At 43.5% G+C, this 22,995-nt stretch overlaps 2 protein-coding genes across 3 annotated transcripts in view; both read left to right on the top strand.

Annotated features, from left to right (window-relative positions):
- Window positions 1–5,820, top strand: part of LOC308321715 (lissencephaly-1 homolog A-like) — a 274,413-nt gene extending 268,593 nt beyond the window's left edge. For both annotated transcript variants that reach the window (XM_080772780.1, XM_080772779.1), the window contains 3 exons: window positions 821–922; window positions 1,690–1,846; window positions 3,045–5,820. In XM_080772780.1, coding sequence (XP_080628906.1) covers window positions 821–922; window positions 1,690–1,846; window positions 3,045–3,118 — 333 coding nt within the window. In that variant the 3' untranslated portion in view covers window positions 3,119–5,820. The remainder of the gene's footprint in view (window positions 1–820; window positions 923–1,689; window positions 1,847–3,044) is intronic.
- A 3,351-nt stretch (window positions 5,821–9,171) lies between these two features.
- Window positions 9,172–22,995, top strand: part of mettl16 (methyltransferase 16, N6-methyladenosine) — a 37,927-nt gene continuing 24,103 nt past the window's right edge. The window contains exons 1-4 of the mRNA XM_080771914.1: window positions 9,172–9,310; window positions 9,529–9,669; window positions 21,027–21,214; window positions 22,767–22,907. Of these exons, the coding sequence (XP_080628040.1) occupies window positions 9,542–9,669; window positions 21,027–21,214; window positions 22,767–22,907 (457 nt within the window). The 5' untranslated portion in view covers window positions 9,172–9,310; window positions 9,529–9,541. The remainder of the gene's footprint in view (window positions 9,311–9,528; window positions 9,670–21,026; window positions 21,215–22,766; window positions 22,908–22,995) is intronic.

Here is a 22,995-nt window from a genome sequence, read left to right as displayed (position 1 = left end):
CCTGTGTGAAGATGACAAATTGTCAGCTCGTCTAGCGGAGCAGGTTCGGGTCGAGTGACGGCGTCATTTCTCCTGACATCAATTATACTTTCACAGTTTGGAGACCAAAAGCAGCCGCACGTTAATCTTAATATAGAAAAAACGTCCTGTCTGCCATCCTAACTGTTTGAACTTGTCATCCCCTGATACATAACAGACACAAACTGTTAGGCATGTCAAGACGTTTTCGCTCCACTGTGCCTAACACACCCACCCGACTGCCAACCCAGTAGAGAGGACCATGCTTTGATTGAAGAAAAGACAACAAAATAAATTCTCCGAGGAGGTGTTTGTCTGGTTTTATCTCGTGGCCTAACGGTACCTCGCCTGTCGGGTGGAGACCTTATATGTCTAAAACTATTACTTTTCAGGATTCAAATTCAAAAATCGCAAATGTAGCCAATCCACAAGCGTGTGACTTGTTGTTCAATTTATTTATCAGAGGAACATGGAAACTAAATGCATTGCAAATGGCTGGTTCGGCGAGTACCGGTTAATGTCAGTCTGTAGAACCCCTTACACTGAATGTGGCTTGTCTGACAAAAACACTATTCATGGTCAATAACTCCAGTATGACTGACTGTTATACTTTATAATTTATATTGTGTATGTCAAGAATCTAGAGCATTTCAGCTGTCACTCACTGGTACAAGCAGCAACATGTTAGTGGGCATTTATATGCAAGGTAAAAATAGAAACATTTGTGGTATATGCAGGTAATCCTGGTCAAGTAGGCTGAAGACTTGGGATTTATTATTGTATTTCATGTTGTTTTTACCAGACCAAGAAGAGTGGGAAGCCCGGTCCTTTCCTGCTGTCTGGCTCCAGAGACAAAACCGTGAAGATGTGGGACGTCTCTACTGGCATGTGCATTATGACACTGGTAAGTATGCAAACATAGAGCTTCTATTTTAACTAGATGCCTATTTTGGCTGTACTTGGAGCTTAAACGGAGATAAAACCCTAGGCTAATTATGTAGTATATATATTTTTTCCCCCATACAAAAGCGACAGCAGGGAAAAAACATAACATGCAACACAGCATAACATATACAACTATATTACTCTGTGATGTACACAGCACAGCTGCAGCCACAGCTACGGTAGGTGTGTCAATGTGCATTGACCATGTTGTCTATAGTTGGCACCCAGCCACCCACTGGGCACACCTAAAGCACCTGAGTTCCTTACTAGGCTGCTCTGTTTTTAACCTGCTGTAGTTTTTTTTTACTTGGAACTGGAAAACAAACAAATTCAGCCTAGGGTTTCATTCCCCTTTTAAAAGTTACCCTTTCAAGTCATTCTTTTTATAAAGAAGTGTTTTGAAATTAAGAACATAATATGCAGCGCTCCAAAGACCTTCTAGTACTTTTTAATTCATTATGCACGGACAACGTGTTTCCTCAATATGTATACACAGTTACACACTGAGGAGGGCTTGACAACAAAACGCATTATTCCATGCTGCTCGTGCCTTAATGACTTCGGAGTGCTGCCTATTATTTTCTTATTGTGAGTCTTTGTGAGCCATGCACGCGGCAAATTGCATTTATATAGACTGAATGTGCTTGTTTTTGTTTCTACTTTGATTGTGAAATATAATGTGTTGCCATTCGCCTTTACAATGTACCATCATATATGCATACATAGGTTGGCCATGACAACTGGGTGCGCGGGGTGATTGTCCATCCTGGAGGAAAGTTCATTGTGACCTGTGCAGATGACAAGACTCTACGGATCTGGGACTATAAGAATAGACGCTGCATGAAGACCCTGTGTGCCCATGAACACTTTGTTACCTCTCTGGGTAAGCATCTTTTCATTATCTATTATTATGATCTTATTATTATTCCATATATTGCTTTCTTCTATGAATTGAATAAACGATGAATGAATTGAATTGTATTTTTTATAAATTGTGTATATTAGTCTGATTTAGTCAGTTAGGTTTTTGATCGTCAGTTTTTGGTTTAGAAATCACACCCACGTGATGTGAGGGGCACTCTTATCATCGTACATCATCATGACGTAACATGTCTATTTGCTCAAACACAAATTACGTAAATTCTCCATTCATTGTCAATGGGAATGTAATGTTTGTGTAAGACGAAGATCTACTACACTAATTGCTGAATATAGGAGGGGCTAGCACCCCTCCTATATGATTTTTTCTTTTTGAATTATAGATTATATTGAGTTATTCGATTAAGTGTTGCACCCTTAGTAAGCGGCTCCTGTGCACTGCTGGAGTAGACGGGTGGACAGGCATAAGGGGGTATTCTTTGTTTGTTGCTTGGGTCTCCTGGGGTTCCCCCCCCATATGTACATGTTGGGTGCAGGGGTTACACCAAGCTGCTTCTGAATGCTTCAATATGTGTAGGGGGGCGAGGCTGTGTTTCAATAGAAGCCCTTTCCATCAGTTTCCTGGGGGCTTAATGGCAGCTGGGCTTTAAGAGGCAGAGAAACACTCCAGGATTCTCCCAGAAAGAAAAGAAAGAGAGAGATAAAAAGCAGATCAAGGTTTAGGAAGTGTCCTCTGGAGGTTTCCTGGCTCTCTGGCTGGCTTTCCTTCCATCCTGCCTCAAACAGAATGATGTTGGAAGCTATCGATTGAATCCTGGAGCTGCTTAGGACAGGCAAAATACCTTTTGTTGTGGATTGACTCCCTTTGTGTACGCTCATACTGTATGTCTATCTAATATCAGTATATGGTCTGTACTGTATCTATTTAGTATATTGTTGCTGTCTGGCAGTAACCTCTTATCTCAATATTTAAACTTTCTGTGCTTTTTTCATTAATTAACCCCCTACTATTGTGTAGTGGGGCCGAGGCTGTGTTGCCCTAATGTTTGTGTGATTATCCTAAAAACAGACAATTTAATGTTATTTTGGATAGTTATTAGTTACAGTCAATTTGAATAAATGTGGCTGACTGTCATCTTCAGTTGAAGCTGTCCCTCTTCATTTGTGGTGATTATTATTGTCTTGTTTGACTGTTTCCTTAGATTTCCACAAGGCTGCTCCTTACGTGGTGACCGGGAGCGTAGATCAAAGTGTAAAAGTGTGGGAGTGCCGCTGATTTGGACCCTGGGAAGATCATCGGACCACCATCCCGATTGTACCTGATCCCTCCTCTGGACCTCGTCTCAACCCGACCCGCCCCCCTCCCCACCATCCATTCCACCTTCATCAAAACCCCGCCCACATCGAAACCCCGCCCATCAACCTTCTTTCATGTCCTAGCGGCTGCACTCACCCCACCCACCCTACAATGGTTATTTACCCATTGTGCTCTCTGGTCCAATAACTATTGTTCCTTCTATGTAAATTATTCCTGGATGTAGATCAAGCTATTAAATGTTACACAACAAAAAAAGTATTCTTGCATGGTGAATCCAAAATTGTATACTGTAAATTTGCATAACGTTGTCTAGAAGTACCATAGGTTTAACAAGGAGGGCTGGCCGTCTGTCTGTCACGCAGCCTTACCGACCGACCGACCGAAGGCAGATATTTTTGACTGGGTGTGTAATATGTTAGGGCACTAAAAAAACATAATTTAAGAAATGACAGTGTCGTTCTTTTATGTGTAAGATTTATTTTTGTCTGTCTATTTTTTTTTTTTTTAGGATTTATTTTCTGTTTGTTTTTGTTTTGTTATCTCTTCTTCACTGTCGTAGTCTGTCGGTGCCTAGCTTGGTGAACTTTTGAGAGGAGAGACAGTCAAAGACAAAGGAAAACGTAATCCCTTAATGGAGAAATGATTGTCTATTGGGCTTTGTTATTGGAATAATCTGTAGCTTTGTAACATCACTTCTTGAGGTGTGCATACCATTTCTCTTCATGTGGAACTAGATAATATATTAATGGCTACATATACGAATGTTTCAAACTGTTGTGTTTGGTCCTCTGGGGGGGAAAAATCAGCTTTGTACTCTTGTCATGGTGACACGTCCTATAAACGGAGCAGGAGACCACTGATAGGCTTTAGATAGATTATCCTGTTTAATAAATTCAGCTTTTGCATTCAGGAATCAAAATGTTTTTCCACTGGCTGGAGTGCTAAGCAATGCTACAGGCGCCCATCTCAGCTTAGCATGTAGGCTTAAATTCACTATGGCTCCAAAAGCACGAGGTTGTCCCAACCTCCGCTGCTGCCCGCCCTCCGCCCCCTAAATGTATGGCTGCCGCCGTCAGGCTTTGAGTGGAAGACTTCAGGGATTACTTAATCTCTCGTTAATCTCTAGCACTTGATAAGGACCTTAGGAGTGCCTCTCCATTCATGAGATATTGCACTGATGTCACACAAGTCTGACAGACTTCCATTGGATTAACCCTCTCTCCTTAACTGATCGGTTTCCCGGCCGAGCCTTTATTAGGCTTCTATGTCACAATGGGAACTGACTGACAGCCGGCTGCTCAGTTTCTCCCACACGACGCTCCCGTTAGGCTGCGAACACAAAGTGTGGACAAGCCTTAGCCTTTTGTTTTTAACTACGCTAAATCGACGCATGACAAGGAGTCAAAGTGAGCCCCCTGGGGTTGTTTATGGGATGTGCAAAGGTTTATCTCATTTCTGAGGGGGGAAAGGCTTGATGTACACAAAGCAAAATTATTTCAGGTAATGATGTGAGATGGGTTTCTGAATGCTTTCCGGCAACTACTGTATAAGATGGCAGATGTCAAATTAGCTTGTAGCTAAAACAAGCCGCACATCTCTATAATTGTCACCAAAATAGGTGAACTCTATGGCAGTGGTTCCCAGTGCAGTCTGTGAACCCCCAGGGGTCCTTGGGGTTCCAGTGAGGTCCCCAGCTAAATAACTGATAGTTAGGAACCAAATTGACCCTTACAGATGTCAGTCATGGTGTCGGTGGCCTCTAAAGCATACCAAACTTGAAATGAAGAGTTTTAGTCAGAACCACTGCTCTATGGGGTTGGAAGGATTCATGTATGCTAATGACAAACGGAACATGCTCACTCAACTTTATAGACTGTTCATGATGGAGTTGTGTGATGCTGATGGGTAACCACTTGAACCCTAGCATCCTTATTCTGGGGGAACATTCTTATGAGCTTGTAGATTGGTTGGTCAACTACAAGTACTAGTTTACTAAGTATAGAGCATTGGTTCTCAATGTGAAGTGCGGGCAGGGGACCCAAGGGGTGGTCCTTGAGATGGTTACAGGAGGTCCCCGACTAAATGACTGATATTTAAGAAACAAAATCAACCCTTGCAGGTCTAAGTTTCAGTTATGCCGGTCTGTGACTTTAATGCCACAAAACTGGGATCATTGAAATAAAATAAAAAGCTTGATAGCTACTGTGTATATACGTAGGGCAAGTGGTTCATGCAAAGAGCTTTTCAGTGTAAAACGGTTGCAGCAGCTCCCTTGCCACAGATGCTCCATGACTTGGTTGTGGGCATGGTAATGTGCACAGGAGAATGCTTGAACCCCACACACACCAAACATTATAATAGTTGTTTTATTAACTTTCTTGACTGACCAATGATCTGTAGTATGACAATTATCCGATCAGATATTAGAGAAAGCGACCATTCTGTTCCCCCTGGAGCGAGTTAAGTTTTGGTATACAGTACAAGGCAAGACAGCTCGTGTAAATTTGCACATCCCTGCTTCCTCTGCATCTTTGCTCTTAATCCAGAATGATCAAAGATGAGGAAGGAATGGACATTAATGCATAAAGCGGATACCATTTTTGATTTAGCTCAACTCATTCCATTGAGATTCTTTGATAATAAAGAATTCCACTGCTTAACTGATCTTCTTATCTAGCTTTTTTGCCACGTTTTTCCCCACACACCACCCTGTTCCTGTGTGTACTGGATGTAGCCAGCTGCTGCTCTCAGCCTTTCTGCTAGTGTGAGTCTTAACGTGACAACGCTGCATGTTTGACATGGACCAGAGGTCGAGTTGTCTGGTGGAGCCAATATGTTCATATTTGGAGTACATTGGAACTTAGGGATACAACAGTTAATCCAACTGATCGCTGTAATTGATTGGTTAGAACGGTATATCGATAATCAATTTTCTAAAATATCGATTAATATCAATCCCTATATTGGGCATGTCATCATTATAGGTGAAAATAAATATATAATATATTACATTTCAACTATAGTGAAATTAGCAGATCTACAAGCTCACAATTTGTCGTGTTGTAAAATAAATGTATATAACAGTGCCTTTATACAAGGTGCTTTACAATGTGCATCACATTCACACATCGACGGAGGAGGAAACCTTGGACGGCACGAACATCAGGAGCAATTAGGGGTTCAGTGTCTTGCTCAAGGACTCACTTCAACACTAACTCTGGGGGAGCCCGGGATCGAACTGGGAACCTTCCAGCTCCCAAATGGCCACTCTACCTCCTGATCCAATGCCTCCCCCGTTGTGAGTTCATAGATCTGCTGTTTTTGAGTATTTGATTAACTGGAAAGTCATCGATAGAATAATCGCTATGGAAAGAATCGATAGTTGCAGCCCTAAGTAGAACCATGTTCCTCCAGTCCTGTCTTTCTCCACTGTAGGGGTCTCATTAGTTAATGGCTAAATGCAGATTGGTCCAATTGAGTATGTTTGTGAAAGTGTCACTGTTTTCAAGTAGACAAGTTATCTGTCTACATTCTACAAGCAGTGATTCTCAACCTGTGGGCTGGGGCCCACTGGTGGGCCGTGAGGATACTACCAAGTGGGCCTTCAATTAATAATTGTGATAATATAACATCAATATTAAAAGAGTTATTGTAATGTACGAGTTCATAAATCGGGTTTCTTTAAAACTGTGTTTTCACTGATGAATAGGAAAATAACACGATCGATTGATTGTTAAAATAGACATATTCTATGTACACGGCCCACCCATCTGACCACTTAACAGCCGTGATGGGTGGGCCCCTGATCAAGTGGGCCCTGATCCAGAAAAGGTTGAGAACCACTGGTCTACACTAGTACATGCATTGAGTACCGTACCAGTTGTTAATTAATGATTATCAATTGGTTGTTTAAAGATAACCAGACAGACTCCCTACCAGACACATCAGTCTGCTGTTCTGTTACTGTACGTGGTTTTGTTTGTGATGTTTATGAAGGACGTCAGATCTGTAGTTGATTGTGCCTCCTGCCTCTGTAAAAAGTGATGGGATTGTGGCAGACTAGGATCAGGGATTACCACTTTTGTCTCCTAAAATAGTGTCCAATGCAAGGGTCTGTGTTTTTTTCTTCTTCCACAAGCAGCTTTCACTACAGTCGGATACTTCTGGATGGAAAATCAGCATTGATTCTATTATTCTCAATGTTGTTCCATTGTAGTGGGATTTGACACGGTCATGCAATTGAAAAGCTGTTTTAAATGTTTTTTATTTTTATTTTTTTTAGCTAAAGCCAAAACAAATGTTCTTAGTAAAATTTGGTTTATCTCTTTGACATTTCAGTCTCCTTGGTGTCTTAATGGTCTCGTTGCAAACTAGACAATATTATGAACAGGCTCTTGAAAATGACGCTATACTCCCCTTTGGAATAAGCTGACTAGAGAGGATTTACTTCATGAAACGCAATCAAAACCAGGCCAAAAAAATAAAATAAAACAAATATAAGTTTTGACACTTATTGAAAATACAGTGTACCCTCCTTGGTTTTTAGATCAAGGAGGGTGATTTAATCAACTGTCTGGGTGATAATGTGTTGTGTATTTAAACTGTCATGGTGAATGAGCCTTAATTGGCTGATGGTTTTGATTCTTTTGAATAATAATGATGCCCTTTTTAAGAAGGAATATTTGCCATTCGCAGGTCCCAAGCAATCTCTGTGCTGCATACACAGGCTGGTGTGTGAAGGGACTGACAGACTGACTCTGTGGGTCCCCGGTTGCACCAGCCTGACATCCAGCTGTCTGCGATAACATGCCTTGTCGATGCAGGGCCTCACACTTCACAAGCTCTCCAATAGTTTTTTTCTTTTTTTTTGCTTCCATGGTTTCAACTCTTCACACTGCAAATTGTTAACGATATATCTTGTCATTATTGTTTGCGACATAATAAAAAGGAGGGAAAAAAAGTGCACAATTTTGTGAGCTCTATTTTGTGTGTACTACGGTGATTCTCAACCGTCTTGATGTCAAGGACCCCCAATTTCACCACAAGTCGTATTTTTAAGTTCTTGTATTTTTTCTGGGACTATGAGGGGGGGTTATATAGTGCTCCTGCTCTGTGTGAATGGCCCGTTTAGGCTGCTCATCAGTGCCACTTTAGGTCACCCAGCGGTATTGCAGCTGTTCATACCCCCTCCAAAAAGCACCTGTAAGGAACCTAATTGGCCCGTGTTGAGGCACTGGGAGGAGACCCCGGGGCAGACCAAGGCGCAGTTGGAGGAAACACATCGACTCACTGGCCTTGGAACGTCTCGGGATCCCCCAGGAGGAAGTCACTAATGTTCCTCTGGAGAGGGAAGTCTGGAACACTCTGGTGGAGCTGTTGCCCCCGCAGCCCAACTACGGATAAGCGGTTGAGGATGCCGGATGGATCATGGATGGATGGATGGGGGAGGGAAGCGGAGCGGGGAGGGTGATAATGGTCACTGGTACTGAACGTGTACTCTTAGCAGCTGGGCCGGCACCTGTAGGACGTGTTGGGCGGGAGGAGTAGGATGAAGGCTCTATACATCCTCCTCACTGGCAGGTGAGGCTGTAGTGTAGTTGATACAACAGCAGTGACAACACAATGAACACATTCCATTTTTATTAATTAAATTAAACCTGGCAATAGCTAGTGTAATAAACATATAGCCTATCACAAGTATGTGTGCGGGGATATATATATATATATACTAGGCTACGAAAGACATCTCAGCACCAGCAAGGTCAGCCTTGCTGCATTAGTCATTATCATGTCACGTTTCTCAAGTTCAAGTACACAGACTAAGATGTACTGTGCATGGACTAATTATAACAATGATTATGATACGAATGATAACTTGTCTATAATTAGTTTGGTTGCCATAGGCAACCAATAGCATGACGCGGCCGAATGCGTCGCATCATCTCGTCGTTTTCGGCGCAACGGGGTGACGTCACGAGAAATCCGGAAGTGTACGTTCAAACAACGTGAACGCCTGAACGTGACACACTATCGACTCGAGTACCCACCTATAGGTTCGAGTCAACAGCATTTATTGTTATAATAATAATAATAATAATAAATACATTTATATTTGCCGCCTCAGTCACCACAAGAATATATGCCGTAAAGGTAGGCAGACACCAGGAAAACGTTGTATTAATGCATGGCGTAAATGTAAACAAACGAACATAAACAATGATACCGTAGCTCATTCAATGTGATTATCATTTCAACATGGTCTTAGCTCTTGGTCAGTGTTTTTGGTCCCTTATTAATCTTCTCCGAGTGTCGTTGATTCGCCCAGAGACACATGTTAAGTAAGGTTGTTTTACTGTTCTTATTTGCAGTGAAGTTGGTCAAATGGCTCTGAATAAGTCCATGCATCCTCGGAACCGTTACAAAGACAAACCTCCAGACTTCGCATATTTGGCTTCCAAGTATCCAGACTTCCAACAACATGTACAGACCAGTCTCACTGGACGAGCCATGTAAGTGTTTATGTATTGTTTGTTGATTGTTTAAACAGGCATGGCCAATTTGCCACAAACTGCCAAAAGTTCGGAAACTTAACGTTGTTCCATTATTTCTCAGCTTTAATAATTTGGTATTGTATTTTATATCATTTTAATCGTTGATTAGTCACCGTTACAAAGAGGTGTAGGTCTATATCTTGTAAGGATCGGGCGTTTGTGGGGAGAGCAACACAGCTACGTGTGGGACTTAGCTGCAATCCCAGCTAAGTCCTGCCCTATGCGGGAACTAACTATTTCCGTAGACAACGCCCTGGTAACGTCTGTCCCAACAGCCAGGAATCTTGGTGTTGTCCTGGACAGTCAGCTCTCGTTCAAAACTCACATCACAGCTGTCACTCGATCCTGTAGGTTCACACTCTATAACATACGACGAATTAGACCGTTCCTCACCCAGGAATCAGCCCAGCTCCTAATCCAGACAACAGTCTTGTCAAAACTCGACTATTGTAACTCCCTCCTTACTGGCCTACCAGCATGTGCACTTAAGCCTCTCCAGCTGATCCAAAATGCCGCAGCTCGCTTGGTCTTCAACCAGCCAAAATTCTCACATGTCTCCCCCCTGCTCCGCTCCCTCCACTGGCTCCCGGTCGCTGTCCGCACAGAATACAAAACTCTGGTGCTGGCATTCAAAGCAACCAAAGGTATGGCTCCCCCATATCTTGCAAGTATGATTGAACCCTATACAAACCCTCCCGCGCACTCAGATCAGCCAACGCAGGGAAGCTGGAAGTACCATCACTAAAAACGCCGGGACAACGCTCCACACGTCCCAAACTCTTCTCCCTTCTGGCTCCAAAACTGGAATGCACTTCCCATTGCAGTCAGAACTGCAGCATCACTCCCAATCTTCCGCCGTAGTTTGAAAACCCACCTTTTCAGACTCCATCATGGCCCATAGCACTTACCCCACCCCCTTAGATAGCAATTCTGTAGACTTAGATAGCATTTGATACAGACTTATAGCATGTTATGTAAACAGCATAAGTGCATTGTATGTAGTCATAGCACGTCATAGTACATAATGTATATCATAGTAGTATAGATGTATAGCTTAGTTTCATTATAGATATTCCACTGTTACTTTCTTAGCTTACGCATGTTTCATGATAAATGTTTTTATGTGATGTATTCCCCATGCTTTTTGTTCTTGCTTAATGTAAATCGCTCTGGATTAAGAGCGTCTGCTAAATGCCTAAATTGTATCGCCTCCAAAAGAATTGCCAAAATGGAAAGTGGTGAGGTTGGTATTCAGTAATCAGGGCCATGGCCCTGCGTGCTCGGGGTCGGGGATGATGACACACTCAATTCTCCACAATCTAGGTTATGATGATGATTGGGTCTAAGGCCTGGGCTATACGTACTCAATCTTTAATAAAACGGATATTTTCGTACTCCGTTGTCGTATGGGCAGGGGCCCATATGACAAAGATATCTGTGTCCACACATACAACCCAAAACGATCATTTTTGACTCCAACAAGCATGCCATGCCAGTAGGTGGCGATAAGAAATATGTAACGCAATAGAAAAATGTTCTGAGCATGCGCGGTGAGCTGGTTTTCTTGGAGAAATCCCCCACGTAACCCGGTAGTACGTGCAGACAGGGCTCCGTCTAGTGAGCAACTTTATAACTCACGTTCTAATATAAACACATACCCAGTTTTCCCAGCTGCCTTGCTAAGCCTACTGGACTACTACGCACACTTGTAATATATGCTTTGCTTTGCTGGTTCGCGCCCCACTGCCGCCACTGTTTTTACAGCCGCAGACTTTTTAATAGTTTTTGGATTCAGGTTGCATTAAAAAGACTGGATTAAGGTTGGTGAAGGATGTGTTGCTCCCCTGCTTGCATACATAACCGCAAGCAGGGGAGCAACGCATCCTTCACCAACCTTAATCCAAAAACTATTAAAAAGTCTGCGGTTGTAAAAACAACGGAGGCAGCGGGGCGCGAACCAGCGAAGCGAAGAAAAGCAAACATTTCAAGTCTGCGTAGTAGTCCACTAGGCTAGCGAGGCAGCTGGCAGAATCGGGTTTGAGTTACATGTATTAGATGGTGAGGACGGTGGGTGGCGCTAGCTGCCATCGTGTTTGTTGTCGTTTCTATTGTAACCTCGCGTTCACCCCGGAAGTTGTTAGTTTTTCAACCCATGAACTGATGCGCATGCTCAGTGTTAAAAGCAACAAAACGAACATGCGCGACTAGGGAGGTGACGTCATCCTTCCTCAAAAACTCCGTTTTGCATGACTACACAGCTCCACCATCCGGATCTTTTCGAAAATCTCCACTTATTTATCCGTTGCCAAAAACCTCCGTTTGAGTGGCCGAAAACGCCGTTTGCGTCTGGCTGAAAGGCCCAAACGCACATAGAAATGTGCGTTTCAAAAAACACCCAGAGTCGTGTAGCTGTACTCTAAGAATTTGTAAAACGATTAACCTACAAGTGAGTCATGCTTTGAGTAATTGAGTTGCTTAGTCAGTGCAGTGGATTGATTGCACTCGCACACAGTGAGCGGACTGAGCTCCCCGGCGTTCTTATTATCTTACAACATGATGTAAAACAAACATTGAGACAAAACAAACATAAAATTCTCTTTATTGTCAATGGCGTTTTTAAAACAAACATTGAACTAAAAACAAACATTAAACCTGTATATAGGAAATCACACCCGTGTGAAGTGAGGGGCGCTCTTATCGTACATCGTCATGACGTAACATGTGTTGTCCACATATGACGTACATTCTCCATTCATTGTCAATGGGAATTTAATGCTTGTGTTGTAGGACATAAATACTGATTTGCTCGTCCACATATGTAAATTCTCCATTCATTGTCAATGGGAATTTAATATTTGTTTAACACGAAAATCTACACTAAACAACACATATTGGCCATTTGTACACTTTTACAATTTTACACACTGTTAAGGAACTCAGTAGCGGGTGGAATATCCAAACGCAGCATCATGGCCATTAATCTGGCCAGGGAGGCATTCTTATTAATAAACACTAGGTTTTCTCAACTTTGGCAGCTGCCCGCCCAATTGCTTGCCCGCCTCAATGTAGCTCAGTTTGGAATCTCAATATGTACGCTGCTACGCTATATCTCCGAGATGAGGTTCCGTGGTTCCCTGCACAGGTCGAAATGGTGTTGAGCCTGTCCACAAACGGTGGATTAAACCCTTTTCGCAGTATTGATTCCAAAATGTAAAGGTATCAGAAGGAAGATACAGTTGATAAACTTAGGATAGGAATGTAAACATTTTAGATAGGGGTGAAACAACTGCTTTCAAAGCAGTTGTCAGCCAGTACCATGTTTTCCCAATGCAATCTTACGGAAGCAGTGCTGCGAATGTGGACGGGGTTGACTGGACTTTTTTTTTTAAATTTAAGCCTGATTTAAGCGGTTGTTTCACCCTCAAAAATAGCAGATCTACAAACTCACAGTCCTCACTTTGTGAAATATAAAAAAATCTTTGGATATTTTTCTATAACTTTTTTTAACCCAAATCTACTGGAGGCCCTGGCACAAAACACACATTTAGAATTAATTCAACTATAAATAAATATGCAGATTGCAGATCACACATGGTGTCACTAGCAGGTGTGAACATCCGCATGTATGTATGTGCCAATGAACATCTTTCTGTGTGGATTTATCCTTTGTGTGTGTGTGTGTGTGTGTGTGTGTGTGTGTGTGTGTGTGTGTGTGTGTGTGTGTGGCAGGTGTTGATTAAATGTGTCATTATGCAGTGTGTGCTTGATATGTACTATGTAGACAGTCTAACACACAGGTTTTAAAAGTGGGGAAAATTGGAAAGGGGAGGAGAATTGTATGGGGGGGGGGGGGATTTCTACCACTTTCAACCTAGTGAAGTTTTTCAAAAAGATAGCAACAATAGCCGTTCTATGTACATGCAAATTATGATGCATATATTAGTGATTTAGCCAATTCTCCTGTATTGTTGACTTGCTGTGTAATGTTGTAGACAGTGGATGAATTGGCATTGCAATGACACAGGATGGAATCATCCAGCATACATCACAGTGGTAACCAGGTCACACCTGCTCACTGTTCTGCCGTCCAGAACTGCTATACATTGTTGGACCCAGACCAGTTTCCTTTGACTTCAGTGGAGCTCTAGAATGAGCTGATGCTAACTTTGCAGCAGCTATCAGCTTTGATTAGCCATCACTCACAAAGATTTTGACATGCTTTCCTTAACTTAAGACATGATCTGCCATTTGAGAACTTCACACGTCATGCAAGGCAGTGGATTGTGAGTAAATTGTGAGAACATCGTCAGTGAGAAAGGAGGGCATTAGCAAAGGTGTTTTTTTATGTAAATGCTATTCAGATTATTTTTTGTGTGTCGAAAAGGGATACTTGTTTTACCTGGGCTAAACTGTGAAAAGAACCTTCCTCACCTATAGGCTAGGAGTCAGCTGTCCTTATCCAGACATCAGTCTTATCAAAACTGACTTGACTACTGTAACTCTCTCTTTCTGGCCCCATGGCATGTGATCCTCCAAATTATCCAAAATGCTGCACGATCACGCTTCGTCTTCAACTAGACAAAAGTTTCACATCTCCCCCCTTCTCCGCTAACTCCATTGGCTCTTGGTTACTGCCCCCACAGAGTACAAAACACTGTTGGCCAACTTGGCCTACAATTTACAAAGCAACCAAGGGTATGCCCCCCCCATATCATCTAAGCCTGATCCAACCCTACAACCCCTCCCGCTCACTCAGGTCAGCTAACACAGGGAGGCTGTCACAACTTTCACTAAAACATCTAGGACAGCTCCACATGTCTCAGACTCTTCTCCCTTCTGGCTCCCGAACTATTTAATGAACTTTACTCCCCATTGCAGTTAGAACTGCAGACTCACTCCCAATGAATCTTCCGCCGTAGTCTTTAAACTCCCCTCTTCAGACGCCACGTTAGCCCATAGCACTTGCCATTGCACTTGCACTAGAATTGACGACCTTGCAGACGTATGCAAACTTGCAAAGGATATAATGTAATTTAGATGGCATCATTTGCATGTTACGTACTGTAGGCAGATGCCAGGTCATTGAAGAAATACAGATAATGAGAATATCTTCACCTATATGGTGCATTGGTGCTACATGGCTCTTGCTTGAGACTCAGATATTGGCTTGTTGCAACATTATTGTTTACAAGAAACAGACAACTTTGGTTGTCCATTTCCTGTTCCAGTTGATTTCCACAATTCACATAGATTTGTTGGATTGGCTGAAGGTATAGAAACAGGTGCCAGGGGACCTTTAAGCGGAGTTAAGGACAGATTCCTTGTACAATCCTTATGCTGTCCTCTTGCCATCCGACATAGCCAATGGTCTTTGTTGCGAATGCAGTGAGCACTTACTATGAGACCTAGCAGATCATGTCTGTCTGTCTGTGTGTCTGTCTGTGTGTCTGTGTGTCTGTCTGTCCCGCTATCCAAATATGGAGTGTGTTGCATCAGCAATCACTCAGCTCCATATATGGGCACAAAAGGGGCCAGGTCCACTCAGCTCCATATATGGGCACAAAAGGGGCCAGTGATTTGTTTGTTGTGGACCTGGCCCCTTTTGTGCCCATATATGGAGCTATACGTCCAAAACCCAAATATGTACGAGCTGCGTTCGCTTCCCGCGTTTGCGCGTCTTACTCGTATTTGGCCTGGGAAGGGGGCATGCTGTGTACGTTATAAATGGTGGGATGTACTTCAGGCTCATAGGAGAGTCTGAGATACAGGGGTGGGCTTACAAAGAGAGACGGACCCTTGCCTTCCATTTCAGCTGTCTGGGTTGGGGCCTATTAAAAATGCAACGGCCTGGCTGACATTTCATTTGGTAGTCATATTTTCTGAGGGAAGTGGGGGATGGTAATTTGTGGAAGGATTATCACTTTCTTTGAATTAAAGAAACATTCATTTTTCACTTTATCTTTCAAAATAGACTCCATGACATTATGCATTATTAAGCATGTTAAAATATGGAGAGAGAAAAAGAAGGAGAAAGAAACGTAGGGGGGGGGGGGGGGGGTGGATATGTACATCAAACAATAATGGTTATTTTTCATTAACTCAATTGATCACATCAACAGCCCAACTTAACTCATCAAAAGAGGTGGTTGCCCAGCCCTGTTCTCCACCATCATGTACTTTATCATTTATAAAGCGTTGAATGGTGAATGAGTCTTGTTCCAACTGTGCACTGATAGGCCGAGCCTTTACCACAGCTGGAAACCATTGAGACCATTTAAAGATGGAGTGGGTGATGCTTGCGGAACTCGACTTCGTCTCGTTCCTGACCGCATCACTGTCGTGGCAATAATCACGTTAAACCACACCCTCTCATGTAATATTGCTTAAATAAATGCCATTCAGGTATGTTGAAGGTGAAGCTTTTAGCATTGATCCCTGTTCATTGATCCACTCGTCTGTGGCTCAGTGAGGATGTCAAGCAGCATGATGACACATGACACCTTGTCACAGAGGCATGCATTAATCATTGAAGAAAGTGTGTCAGACTCTCGTCAGCACATAGAGAGGAGCGCTAACGCACTTGGACTAATTAGACATCTCTTAACCGTATACATTAACCACTTTCCACCTGCCGGCCCTATTTTGGGCATGTCATTATAGGCAAAAAAGTAAAGTAAATAAATAGCAGATCTACGTGTTCACATGTAGGGTCACATTGTGACACATTGTATGATATGGCTCTGCAGCTATTTTCGCTGTGCTGTATACAATATGGCTCAATGCCATTGTCATTCAGGTTGGTAAATGACCAGTTTATAATTGTGTCCTTTGCATGGAAGCAGCTCCTTTTCATACGTGTGTGTACTTTATAGGTAGCTTATAGGTCAGCTCAGCATACCATGAAGGTCATCCCCTCGATAGTGTGTGTGTGTGTGTGTGTGTGTGTGTGTGTGTGTGTGTGTGTGTGTGTGTGTGTGTGTGTGTGTGTGTGTGTGTGTGTGTGTGTGTGTGTGTGTGTGTGTGTGTGTGTGTGTGTGTGTGTGTGTGTGTGTGTGTGTGTGTGTGTGTGTGTGTGTGTGTGTGTGTGTGTGTGTGTGTGTGTGTGTGTGTGCGCGCGCGCGCGCATTCATGGGCATGTGTGTAATGATACATGATCAGCACAATAAGGGTGTTGTGCTGATGAAGTGTCATGTGGCCACAGGTCTCCACTCTCCTGTCTGCTCAGCATAAACGTCCCTCAGGTACCAGGTAGTTTTGCTAGTCAGTCAGAACCTGCACATATAATATATATAATAATGTAATACTAGGGATGCACCTCTTGACTCCAATTCATCGTCCGCAAGTTGGTATCAGCTGATGCTTGCCTTGTTGACCCCCATCGGTGAATCGGCAAATAAGATGACATTCACCGATCGGCCAACTGTTTCCTATATTCGGTTTCGGCCAAGAATTTCCCTTTCGGTGCATCCCTAATTTCTAGTGCACATTTCAACAACAAGGAAATTCAATGTGCTTTATACAGAACATCAAGCAAAGGAAACACAATTATACATTGACATTAGGATGTATAAAACAAATGAAGTAAAAATTAACAAATACAGTTACAGGCGAGTGCAGAAGAGAAAAGAAAAGAGAACAAAGGAAGTAAGCCTTAGCCAACCAAAGGCAGCTGTAAACAGAAGGTTATTAACTAAGAACTACACTAATATAATCCTTCTTCACATTCACTTTCCCCAGTTCTAAACAAACTTATTTCTCAAGTCAAGCTTTTTACGTGTCTTAGATTTGTTCCATCCCTCGTGCCGTCCTATAGCACCGTGTCTGTGGCGTTCAGTGGTGCCTACGCCATGACGCACCCACGTCATGACCTGCCTATATGCTGTAGCACCCTCCCCAGTCCCCACCCTCCCTACAATGCCCACAACGTGCATGCCGTGCACGCTCACGCCCAGCATCAGCCATGTTGCTCCAGCGTGGCCGGATTTGCGTCTCCCTCCTCAGTCTGTGCAGTGTGCAGCAGGAAGGGTTGCTATGGAGACCGGGCCGTTTGCTGCCAGGCAGCACCGGTGCTGATGGGAGTGATTGCACACACACACAGACACACACACACACACACACACACACACACATGCGCACATGCACGCACACACACACTCGTCAATGGCTAAAAATAGAGGCCTGGCATGCCTCCTATGATGAGTGGCCTAATGCTCGAGTTCTACTTCGACGAGCCCATCTGCGATGCGTTGCCTCGTAGTTCTGCTATGTTCGGCACGTGACAGCGATATACACCAACGTATTAAGTGGTGCTTTTACTCTGTGCATATTGATTGTCACCTGACTCTCCCACTGAGGAGAAAGGCACCAGAACAACAGAGACAGATGGCTGTCATTTAACAACGGAAGCCTTTCATGCTGACTCATCAGTCTTTTTTTCTTTCGCTGCAATTCTTTAGGGTCCCCAAGAAAAAATAATTATAATATTGATATTAATTGAGTTAATACAGCACCAACATCAGTGCTGTGTGTGTGTGTGTGTGTGTGTGTGTGTGTGTGTGCGCAGGTTTAGCGTTTCTCCTGACACTAAAGGTCATGGTCTCTCAGCCGCTGATTAAAGCGGTCCATTAACCGAATATGATCATTAGTTACCTGGACACTGGGTGAGATTGATGAGCCTACCACTAACTCACTGCTGGTGTTTCCATCCAATGCAGCTCTGAAGGAACATGTGGTCAGGGTCATCTGCAAGGAATTTATTGACGGGAAGTAGCTCATAAAATGTCTACGGTGGATTTTTTAAGTGGTGCAACCACTTCCTTAAGTGACTATGTGGATGGGTGGCTGGCTGGGTGCGTCTGAGCACGGAAACAGCATGGTTGTTTTTCACCACCTGTGCGCAACCAAACACACACAAACACACACGCACATATTAACTGTATATATGGTGATTTCGGGTGTGCCAGTACAGTACAGTGACAGTACAGTGGAGGGTACAGTAGAGGGACCCCCACATGGTAACTCTGTCATTTCTCAACCGTTTCGGACGTGGGGTGGCTCGCCGGAATCGGGCCGGCACCCTGGCTGCGTTTACAGATTGAAAGACGATATTTCAAGCTTTCCCTACAGCTGCAAAGTTGGTGATTTTGACGTTGTTTGATAAAAAAGCAGTTAATTAAGTCCTTGGCAGACATTGAGTTTTAATAATAATAATAATAATAATTAGAGAAGACTTTTCTGTTTGGATGAATGGGTTGTCTATGGGAAGTGTCACCTAGGTATCACCTTGCTGGCAAGATGGCAGCCGTGTGAATATCATCAATTGGAGTTTACAGAGGATGCCAGTTAGAAAACATACTATTCAATTAGGAGGCAGGGGATGAATCTATATATGAATGAGATGCTGGTGGCAGAAATATTGTGATTTTCATTATTGTATTTGGTGTGAATATGTATTTTATGATTTGGGAGTATATACTTTTAGTTTTTATGTCTTTATTGTCCTGTTAAGTGTGTTATGTTGTGACTGTCATGCTCGCGGGGCAATGTCCATGTATCGTCTGTTTCTTTCTGTGTAATACAAATATTTAAACATTAAAAAACAATCTTCCTCACAATCATATTTAGTCGTCCTTGTTCTTGATTTAACAGCGTACTGCCTCTGAAATGTGCTCCTCAGGTGGCAGACTGACACACCCTGCATCACCAGGAAACGTCTCATTGCGTCTGCCAAGGTGTAGACGTAAGGTGCAAAATGTGTTCCTAGATGCTTTTAATTATACGAATCTCGCCCACTCACTTTGTCTACCGAACCCACAACGTGCTTCCCAGACAGCTGAAGTCATTAAGCATGCAGAGAGAAGAGTGGTGCCTGGTGTTTAGGGAATAAGTGGGGAGGGGGCTGGGGGGGTCTCAAAATGTTGAAAATGTGCATTTCAGCATCATTAGCGAGGGGAATTGCAAATTGATGGGGCTGTTTCTCAACGCCAGATCCGGCGACAACGAGGGGGTCCAAACTATGAACCGTCACAGGCTCTAATAAATGGAACCAAACACAGCCTTACACTTATGGGTCCATTTATTTCCATTTGTTTTACACTGCGAGTTAAATTAACACTGAGGATTCTGCAATAGAGACTGAGGACCAGAGAGATTTTGTATCAAATTGGGGTCTGTGCATTATATGCATAGTTTGTCTTGCTTTGCTTACAGTATCTCAGCATGGGGTTCTTTCCTCACAGGGCGTGCCTCAGCCTGTCATGAACAGTAATGCAGGACAGGGGTTTCAGCAGCAGGTGCTGTGAATTCAAGTTATCACTCGTCTTCTGCAGACCGGTCTGGCTCCAAGCGCTGGGTGGGCGTTCTGAAGAAACCAAAAATTGGAAGAGCCAATCGGTGTCTGTCAATCACAGGGCCCTGAGCGCAGATGTTGATTGGGTCTTCTTCTACTTTTTGGTTTCTTCAAAACACCCACTCAGGGCTTGGGGCCAGAGTGGTCTGAAAAAGCCAGAAGAGACATGATAATGTGGCCGGAATGATTTACCAGGCTAGCCGGAGACTACGGTAATGCAGTGCTGGGCTAACGGTGATCGGTACAATGCTGCCAACTGCCAAGGACAGGAAGCCTCTTGGTAACGCAGGAAAACAAACCATCGATCTAATTAACTAAGTGTGTAACTGTGTTACCCGGTGTGCGGATGGAGTTTTTTGTCATTATCCGCAAATGCATTATCTGCCCGCTGTCCGCATCATATTTATATTAACCGCATCATCCGCTAACCGCGGTTACCCACGCAACCGCGGCTAAATCCGCCATCCGCATGTCTCTAGGGACACCACAATGGAAATATATGAGGGCATAACTCATAACCCAACTCACCCGCTATCCAACCACATTCATTATATCATCCTATTTAATTTAACCGCACCATCCACCAACCGCGGTTACCCGCGGCAACTGCAGCTAAATCCGCCATCCGCAGGTCTCTACTGGCCACAGCCACCACACACCAATTTTTTTTTGCAGTGCTAGCCCCTCCTCCTCCTTTGTGTGTGTGTACCAAGCCCCCAGTAAGGCTATCCAACGTTGAAGCTGCAGCACTTTCATGGAGGTGGACGGACGTTCATGACGTCATGTATGACGTTTGAGGTCCGGGCTTAACTTCTGCTCACTCGAGCCATTGAGTTATAATTGTACTTCCGGCAGTCTTCCGGGTGCTTCAAAACGCCACTGAGGATCATAAAATGCAGGACTGTGGCTGTTGGGTGGAATGAATTAGTGACCTTCGTTGTCCATCTCTCTCTCTCTCTCTCCCCAGGGTGAATTTCAAAGAGCCAGAGGCGGTGCGGGCACTAACGTGTACCCTGCTGAAGGAGGACTTTGGATTGACCATTGACATCCCTCTGGAACGCCTGATCCCCACCGTACCCCTGAGGCTCAACTACATCCACTGGGTGGAGGACCTGGTGGATGGCCGGGGGCAGCCACGCAAAGGCATCGACATCGGTAGGTAGCGCCACGCGACCCGCTCGCTATGCTAGAGCCGGTCTGCTGCTTTTCACGTGTTTTTGTCTCATCACTTCCAGTTTCATTTGTTTGTCCTGTATGTATGAGATCTCTCTCCTGTTTGGATGACATTTGTATGAGATCTCTCTCCTGTTTGGATGAACTAAAGAGTTTTACTAATGAGCTGGAGAGACAGGGAGACTGTTACTGAACAAACACTTTAACACAATGAGTACTTTTGGTATATAGAGGTATTTAACACTCATTTTAACAACATTTAACTCAGAGTGTACAAACACAACCAATACAAGTGGACCCGTTATATTTGTACACTCCCAGAGTTATGAATGGAAAAATTTACCCTGAGGATGCACCTTCGCCATAGCCTTGGTATTCTTCCACCTCTAATCAGGGCACGCACACACACATGCGTGCGCGCACACACACACACACACACACACACACACACACACACACACACACACACTCGTACGTGATTCTTTGGAGATCCATTTCATAAACAGATTGCAGCTGTCAGGTGTCTGATGGATAGCTACTGAGCATGTCGTTTCCCTCCATTATCTCTTAAGTAGGACCACCCAGATCCCCAGGGAAGCCTCAATCTATGCCTGGGCAGACTATCGTCACTGTTAGAAGGGTAGAGAGTAGAAACCTTGTATCTCCACGTTTTCTTTTAATGACCTAACCTACTTTGTCATACAAGAGGACAGCTGGATCTACAACTTGCAGATTGTCTATTTACTACTATACTTAAGTTTGCATTTTGTTTTTAAGTGAAAGTGGTTAATTCTGTTGTGGGTTTTGATAAACATTTAACAAATGGAAATGTTAACAAGAGCTTGTGGCTAAATAATAACTGCATGGATCCATTGGAACACAGGTTATTTTTATCCCCCCATTTCCTGAATTGTAACAGTTTTGGACATACAAGGTTTCCACCCGATAGACCATGATTTAGGATGTAGGGCTTGGTTTCTGTTAGGAATGGGTGATTTGATAACTGCTTGAAATTGACCCTCATTGCCCATTACAGACAATATGAGAAAGATAATGGAGTGTCAGAATTTGTCCAAATGTTATTGAGAGGATGGCCTTGATGGAGATGCAGCATCTCGTTTCAGAGGGGTTTCTATACACAATGGACCTTTTTTGACGGGTCTCTAACTCTGACTGAGAGCCTATAAATGGAACCGGGTCCATTTGGTTCCATTTTTACACTCTCATACTGTAGTTACAGACAGACCCCTAAGAGCGTACACATGTAATAAACACTAAGGATTTTACAGTGTAGATTGGAGTCCCAGAGATGTAAAAGAAATACATTTAATGTTTGTGCTTACACAAACCCTCAAAGCTGGACATATGAGGGGCTAGCGCCCCTCAAAAAAACAACTGTCAGCAACAATATCAAACTGGGTGTCTTTCAATGAACTAGGTTGAGGATGACTGTAATGATCAGATGAAGAGTGCTCTCCCACATGGACCCTGACATCCATATGATTACAGTATATCCCCCTCACCCCACCTCTAGGCACCGGGGCGTCGTGTATCTACCCCCTGCTGGGAGCCACTATGAATGGCTGGTATTTCCTGGCCACAGAGGTAGATGACATCTGCTTCGACTATGCCAAGAAAAACGTTGAGCAGAACAAGCTCTCTGAGCTCATCAAAGGTATGCCTGTGTTGAAGAACCCTGTGCAGTGGTGGGATTTACCCACCTAGACTGCAGTGGGGGCTATTTAACCACATGAACACACTAG

This window comes from Protomyctophum bolini (assembly GCF_963924005.1).
Source record: "Protomyctophum bolini genome assembly, chromosome: 9".
NCBI classification, from domain to species: domain Eukaryota; kingdom Metazoa; phylum Chordata; class Actinopteri; order Myctophiformes; family Myctophidae; genus Protomyctophum; species Protomyctophum bolini.
This window is presented reverse-complemented; position numbering and strand designations above follow the sequence as displayed.